Source organism: Castanea sativa, chromosome 1 (assembly GCF_040712315.1).
Source record: "Castanea sativa cultivar Marrone di Chiusa Pesio chromosome 1, ASM4071231v1".
Lineage (NCBI taxonomy): Eukaryota > Viridiplantae > Streptophyta > Magnoliopsida > Fagales > Fagaceae > Castanea > Castanea sativa.
The window spans coordinates 8,071,379-8,079,558 of NC_134013.1; the positions used below are offsets into that span (position 1 = coordinate 8,071,379).

The 8,180-nt window shown below is 34.5% G+C and overlaps 1 protein-coding gene across 1 annotated transcript; it reads right to left on the bottom strand.

Moving 5' to 3' along the window:
- Window positions 1-4,932: 4,932 nt before the first annotated feature.
- LOC142643176 (sister chromatid cohesion protein PDS5 homolog D-like) lies at window positions 4,933-5,607 on the bottom strand. Its single transcript, XM_075817746.1, has one exon. The coding sequence runs from the start codon at window positions 5,605-5,607 to the stop codon at window positions 4,933-4,935; it is 675 nt and encodes a 224-aa protein (XP_075673861.1).
- Window positions 5,608-8,180: the final 2,573 nt, after the last annotated feature.

Consider the following 8,180-nt stretch of genomic DNA (forward strand, 5'->3'; position numbering starts at 1 on the left):
CACTAAAACTATTTTTAAGAAAATCCATGCACATATAGTGATGAAAATTTTCGTCACTAAAACCATTTCTTACAAAATTTTATTACATTTAGTGACGAAATATTTCGTCACTAAAACTTATTTTCTGTTTTTATTTTTTTCATGGTTTTGATATTAACCTGTAACCTGTTTTTATATTACTAAAACCTCACATTTGAATAATACATTTATTTCAACAATGCATTTATAAAAAAAGATCCATATAATAATTGTTTTCAACATATACAATAACTCAAGATGTTTTATAACAATACAAAAAGTGTAGCATAATATAATTAGAACTAACGGAAGATGTCCTCATATGTCTTCAAGTAATGCCAAAAGTAAATCTTCTTAAAACCACCAATAAGAAATCTGCACAAATATAAAACCAATACTACATTAAAATCATAAAGTAAAAACATTAATTATATTAGAAGAAACATTTCTAACAATACATTAAGAGTAGTCATACCATGTAATATGGGTCAATTGCTAAAAGAAAGTACTAACCAAAACATGTTTTAACTTGAAGTTGAACCACCCCCATAGGTAAGAGCGTCATCATAACCATTCCTCCTTAAAAAATTAAGAATATTCTTTTGGACCTCTTCTTGCTTAGCTCGTGCCTCTTGGTCCCTAGCTCGCTCCTCTTGGTCCTTAGCTCTTGCCTCTTTGAGCTCAATGATCTCATTTTCTAACCGTTGAATATACTCCACCGAAGAATTAGATGAGGCGGTGGTTACTAGAGAAGAAGAAGGTCTCATGCCAAGTCCTTTTACAACACCAGACTTCTTCTTAAAAACCAAATTTGAGATCTCCTCTTGTGTAAGGGGAATTGCATTAGGATCTTGACAATGATCCTCTTGCACTTTGAGAATATTTTCCTATCATTTGAAAAGGAGAAAGAAACAAATAATCACAACATTAATAATACATATATTATAACTTTACAAACATGATAGACATGGAATGATAAGGATGGAATGATATACATACATATGTAGCTTCATCCTCATAGTGTATCCACATATTTGTATTTGGATTGAAATGAACATCTTTGAAGATTTTTGCCAATTCAGGAACTTGACCATCATTACTATTTGTCTGATTAATTAACATTCAAGTGTTAGATAGTTATACTTATTAATCACAACATGTAATATACTAAAGTTTAAGAAAAATGAAAAAATAGCACCTCCTCATCAACCCTAACAGCAAGTGCCTTCGTCCCGCATCTATGTTTGCCTGAAGTTTTCTTCCTATTTTCAGAGTTTTTTATTGATTTTTCCTAATAAACAACATTCAAGATATCTATTAGATCATGAATAAAACAGTATACATTTACTTTATCTAAGTATTAATCTAATTAGTTTACAACATAACATAGTAAACATTGGATAATAATAATATATGCATAAATAATTTACCAGCCAATCCTTATTGGTCCATCTCTCATCAATAAGTTCAGTCCACAGCTCAAGTTTGGCATTCTTTGGCGGGTGGCTTCTTGCATAGTCAGCACCATGAGATTGTACGAGCTTTTCATAAGCTTGATGCAACTTGTAGGAGCTGGAACTCAATAATCTCCCACCTTATAACACCATGCAAGCCACCCGCTTGCTCCAACACAACATACCACCACAAAACCAATCACAAATATCACAACTATAGAGTTTCACAAGTATTTAAATCAAATAAAACACTATTCATCACATCTAATCAACAATACTCATTAACATTTGTAAGAAATGAAAAACACTCCCAATATTAGTTTAACCCACCTTATAACACCATGCAAGCCACCCGCTTGCTCCAACACAACATACCACCACAAAACCAATCACAAATATCACAACTATAGAGTTTTACAAGTATTTAAATCAAATAAAACACTATTCATCACATCTAATCAACAATACTCATTAACATTTGCAAGAAATGAAAAACACTCCCAATATTAGTTTAACCAACCTTATAACACCATGCAAGCCACCTGCTTGCTCCAACACAACATACCACCACAAATCCAATTTCCAACATCACACGTATAGAGTTTTATAAGGTTTTCTACTAAAATTTACTTACTTTGCTCAAGCGAAGCTTACAACTTTCAGAAAAAAATCCAAAGTTATTGCAAACAATGTGTATTTAACCTGCAAAAGAAAAGTTAAATTTATAAATACTTCAATCTTGAAAATGATCCTCATAATAAAAAGAAGCAAAGGCACTAGGCCAGGAGTGATCAATCACTAGTTTTTGCCAAAGGTATACTTACTGTCGAAATGTTTTCCTGCAGAAAGAGAAACAAAATTGAAAATTGAGGAACACAAAAAATAATCTAAAATAACTAACTAAACCATAAAACTATAATCTAGCTTTATCAAAGTGAAGACCCAAAAGAAATAAGATGTAGTGATATATATATTTACAATTTAAACTTTGGGAGAGATCCTTTATTATGAAGCCTGTATACTAAGGTTACTCCCTATGAGTTCTTGTATACTTCCTTTGCTTTTAATTTTATAAAGTCATCTTTGCTAGTAATATTATAATATATACAATTTCAACTTTAACACTAGGATAACCAAGCAATGTTACATGCATTGGATAAAATGAAGTTATTTTTTACTGAAATCAAGTTCTTGGTTTGGTGAACATTAAGGACAAGCCACATTGTGAAATGATCCTTACAGATTATTATAAACTTACACATCTTATTTCAAAGACAGAAAAATGTAGACAATAACCATTTGAAAACAACACAATCTTCATTCAAAAAAAAAAAAAAAAAACAAAGGAAACAACACAATCCATTAAAGCAATTCTCCACATAAAGGCAAACAAAAATTATGTCAAATGATAGATAGAGAGACGTAAGGGCAAAGATTTGGAAGAAGTTACAAGACTAGAAGGAATAATCAACTCAAATATAGCAAAATATGCTGTAATGTAAGTGCATCATCTAGCAGTGAACCCAACACCCATTTGATCTAAATTAAGTACTCCATGCCAACTGACTACACCAAACCCAAGTTCGTTTACTCCACCCAATTAAGTTTACCATAACCGAGGTGATTCATACCCAAATTTACTCAAAATTCTCCCAACCCAGATAGCTCAAATTCCAACTAATTTAACAAAAACACAAAAGAACTTCAAATTCTACATACCCAGTTAGCCATCTCAAATTCCACATGATGCAAAATTAATTCTAAACTAAACCATATGAAGCAACTTAATTCTGTATAATAAAAAAGAACTTTCAATTATAAATGAAGAAAAAATTGAGGAAAACTTACACGGGTGAGAGACCAACTTCAGTCTTGGGTGAGCAAAGAATCTGAAAAGTCCATCAAAATCAAGTGTTGCCAAATAGAAATTAAAGAATCAAGCAAAAAAAAAAAAAAAAAACTATAAAAAACAACAAAAGAGAAAAGCGTACAGAGAAGAGAAAGAAACTTACGAGTCGGCGTTGGGAGTTGAATCAGCAAAAGGAGGTGAACGGTCGGCGAAGGGAGGCGAAGAGTCAGTTGGGGTTGAATCGGCGACGGAGAGTTAAATCGCTGCGATTGGGAGAGAAGCGTCGCCAGAAAATCGTCGCGATTGGGAGAGAAGCTTCGCCGGAGAGTTCTATCGTCGCGATTGGGGTTGAATCGGCGACGGCGAGCTGAAGAGTCGTGATTGGGAGGAAGCGTCGTGGAGATTGTCGCGACTGGAGAGAATCGTCGCCGGAGATCGTCGCGACTGGAGAATCGTCGCCGGAGATCGTCGCGGTTGGAAGCGTCGCCGTCAACGAATGAAAGCCTCGCCATCGCCGACAGGAAGCGTTGCTGATTGTGTGTTGATCTGAAGGTTTGTGTTGGTCTGAAGGTTTGTGGGAGACTTTTGGGAGCTGAAATAAAAGGGAGAAATGACATGTAAATTTCAGGTTTGTGTGAGAGACTTTTGGGAGGCTTTGTTAAGGTTTTTAGTGACGAAATTCATATTTCGTCACTAAAGCATACTTTTAGTGACGAATTATGATTTCGTCACTAAAAATATGTAAGTGCAAAACCTATAGTGACGAAATGTTTCGTCACTAAAAATTTCAACTTTTAGTGACGAAATATTTCGTTACTATAGATTAATTAAATTCGCGCTAAAGTTTCCCTCCCTTGGCGCCCATTTTTCAGACCACAATAGTGACGAAATTTATTTTTCGTCACTAAATGTTATAATTTTTTTCACCATTAGTGACGGAATGAATATTTCGTCACTAAAGCTATATTTTTAGCGACGAAAAATATTTCCTCACTAAATTTCGTCACTAAAAATACATTTTGTTGTAGTGCAAGGAGGATAATATGTTGCTTATAAAGGATTGCTAAACCATAGTTCTAATTGGCTAGGAAACCCTAATTGCCTTATTACGAAAATAACCTTACTTCCAAATTAAAATATTAATAGCCTAATAAACTACTAGAATCTAAAACATAAAAAATACAATTGACTTGCAAACATAAATAATACTAAATAAAAATCTTCTTGCGTCTTCCACATTATTCTCCTTTGGTTGGAGAAAATTCGACCTCGAGTTTTAAAGCATTAAAGGATTAGAATGCTGATAAGTAACACTTATTTCAAGTTTGGAATCACCTTAGGGAGCACAGGGAAAAGAAAAACCTTGAATTCCATCACATTAAATTCATTTGGAATAGCAAAATCAATGTGTGGAATCTGTATAATCTCTTCTTGAACCTTATGAACCATAGGAAGCACTGTGGTTTTAAACTCTTCGACTTCACCAAGATGTAGATCTTCAAGAATTGTAGAGGGTTGATCAGAAGCACATTCAACAACTTCAACTTTCACATCATGTGCACTCTCAAGCTTGCTAGGTAGTTTTTGAGTGGGTGTCATTATCTTTTCTAGCTAGGCATTAATCCTAGTGATTATTTGCTCCCCCAATGTCCACGAAATATGTGAAACATTTTGATTTTTCTTTCTTACAATAGAAAAAAGTGAATTGAGAAGATCCAAGGAAATGTCTTCATTTTTATTTATGACCAGACTCATAATTGTTTCCATGGCTGAAAGTATAGCAGGTGGATATTTGGACCTAATTATCTTCAAGAAACTTTGAAACATCTCAACAACCAATGCATCACACTTAAGATCCAACATCACCAAGCATAACTTGACCTTTGCAATGGTATCAAGAATTGAAGTCACCTTCTTATAAGAGTGAGTAAACATGCGAGACATATTTTCACATGCCGCCACAATCAACCGAAATATTTCCTTCATTTGCTCATCCTTATATGGGGCATCTGGTGCTGTTATTCTTGTAATCTCAATAATGCAAGATACAACTAAAACCTTCACATCCATTTTAGTATGTCTCAAAAGTTTATTATTGATCAGAGCCTTTACTAAGGGAAAAAGTGCATCTCGCACTGATTTGGATGGTACTTGCTCCACGTATGCTAACAAATTTTCAACTTCATCAAAAAGAGTAAGGAGATCATCAATGGAGGAAGAAGGGTTAAGGAGTCTATTCCCAACCTCTTTAAGATGGTTTTCAAGTTCACTATGAAAGGAAGTCATTTTTTTTTTTTTTGTGTGGGGGCCGGGTCTTCTACTTTTAAAGGAAAACTGATGTTGTATAAGTTGGGCTTAGGGCTTGTTAAAAAGATCGGGAAGTGGGTTTTGCAATAGGATGACTTTTTTTAATTTTTTTTTATTAGGTGCTGGCCTATTGGATTGAGCTAAATTTAAAATGAGTTGTGTTGGGTACAGGCCAGTGGGTTACCTCATGAGATTGGATAGATGTAGGTTTGGCATTGCAATAGAACCAACGGTGTGCGAGGTTGAGGCTTCCAATGGTGTTGTGGTTGTGGTGGTTGGCCCTTCCGACAGCTTGTGATGGTTGTGGGCAGTAGCTTTGGAACGACGGGGCGAGATCGGTATTAACGAATTCTTGCGGTACTGTTCTGGTGGAGTGGGTTATGGGTTTTATGGATCTAGTTTCCTTTATGGTGGTTGGCTTTTGTGTGGGTATTGTGGTTTGATGGAATGAAAAACACGACAATGAATTTTTTTTTGTTGATAATATTTTCTGGTTCTTTCCTGCAGTGATGCTTCAACAGATCGGTGTTTGCTCTAATATCAAATATGACGCAGGACAACCAAAACAAAATTGAAACAACAATAAAATAAATGGATATGGCCTAGAAGTCAGCACCTAGGGTAGACCTAAGTTAGCACCAGACGAAAGAAAGATCAAACGGTCAATTTTTCATTTATCAAAATATCAACTATCTCCTCAATAAGTACAATAAATTACTTTTAAAGAATTGCTAAATCTTAATTCTAATTGGTTAGAAAACTTTAATTACCCTTTTTTTTAAGCACCTTAATTATCTTATTATAAAATAACTCTTGTTCTAAATTAAGATATTAATAACCTAACAAACTAAATAAAAATCTTCTTGCGAATTTCAGGTTGCGTATGCAATTTCACACCTGCGCTTTGATTTGATAACTTTGAAACTTGAAAGTCATTCAGTGTCACATGCCATGAGCTCAGCCTTTGTTCTGGACAAAAAGCAAAACCTCGAGTCCTTGACTAACAAAGTGGAGTGTATCAGTGTACTAGTGCAGCAATGGATTTTCATTATATTATCGTAGAAAAATGGTCTGAATTTTGACTAAAGCGTTCCCCTCCAATAGAAAGAGTCACGGGTGCAAGTGAGGCTGCAGCCGAAGAATTTTAGTGAGCGTTTGGATCCGTATGAAAGAACCTGCATTTGCGTTTTGCTTTTTTTTTTTCCACGCGTTTCAGCGTTAGAGAACAAGTACACTGCTGATACTGTTCACACATTGAATTTCTACGTAAATATCGCATTCACAGCCGAAGAATTTTAGTGAGCGTTTGGATCCGTATGAAAGAACCTGCATTTGCGTTTTGCTTTTTTTTTTCCACGCGTTTCAGCGTTCGAGAACAAGTACACTGCTGAATACTGTTCACACATTGAATTTCTACGTAATCGCATTCACTGTTTATGAGGGCAAGTACACTGCTGCTGAATACTGTTCACACATTGACTTTCTTCGTAAATATCGCTTCACTGTTTATGAGGACAAGTACACTGCTGAATACTGTTTATACATTGACTTTCTACATAAATATCACATCTACTGTTCATGATAACCACAGATACCACTTTGGTTTGATAACTCTGAAACTTGAAAGTCATGCAATGTCGCATGCCATGAGCTCAGCCTTTGTTTTGGTCAAAAAGGCAAAACCTCGAGTCCTTGACTAACAAGGTGAAGTGTGCTAGTCCAGCAATGGATTTTCATTATATATTTGTAGAAAAATGGTCTGAATTTTGACTAAAGGGTTCCCCTCCATAGATTTTTCGTCTAAGTAGCTGCCTGACAATTATGACTTTTTAAGAGCACGGTCTAGTGGTAAAAACTAAAAATTGATTAGAATTTAGAAGTTCATAACCAGTGGCGGAGCTAGAGGGACCATGGCCTCCCTGACTTTTCAAAAATCCTGTGAATTGTATTTGTGAATTCCTAAATTTTCTATAATCAACAATAAATTATACTTACTCACCCCCCTAGATTCTGAGAAAGTAAAATATATTCTTGGTTCAATTAATTCTCGTTGAAAAATATTATACAAAACATTTAACAAATTTCCAAATCAACAATATTCCAAAAAAGGAAAAACAATAAGAATAAAAATCTCAAAAAGGAAATTGTGGGTGCTTTTTGTTTTTATAAAAGGAAACTTTTTACGTACTCCTTGGGAAATTTTTACAATTCCACATCAAAAATTACTTAATAACTGATGGTATACTCCTCTCTTCAGGTCAAGCTTATAAGTAAGAAAGTGAGAGGAGTAACTTTCGATGTGGGATTGCAAAAGTTTTCCAAGGAATACGCAAAAAGTTTCCTTAAGTAAAAACAAAAAGCGCCCACAGAAATAATTAATGTAACCCTTTAAAGTTTCATGTAAGTTATTATACTCTATGATGCACGGACACGGATATGACACAGAGATATAGCAATTTTTGAAAAATAAGGACATGACATGGCAAGGACACGGCAATTAAATAATTAATTAAATTTTATATTTAGGCATATTTTTAGATATAAAATACATT

Coding starts and splice junctions, on each gene's coding strand:
- LOC142643176 (XM_075817746.1), bottom strand. CDS start 5,607: ATGACTTCCTTTCATAGTGAACTTGAAAACCATCTTAAAGAGGTTGGG.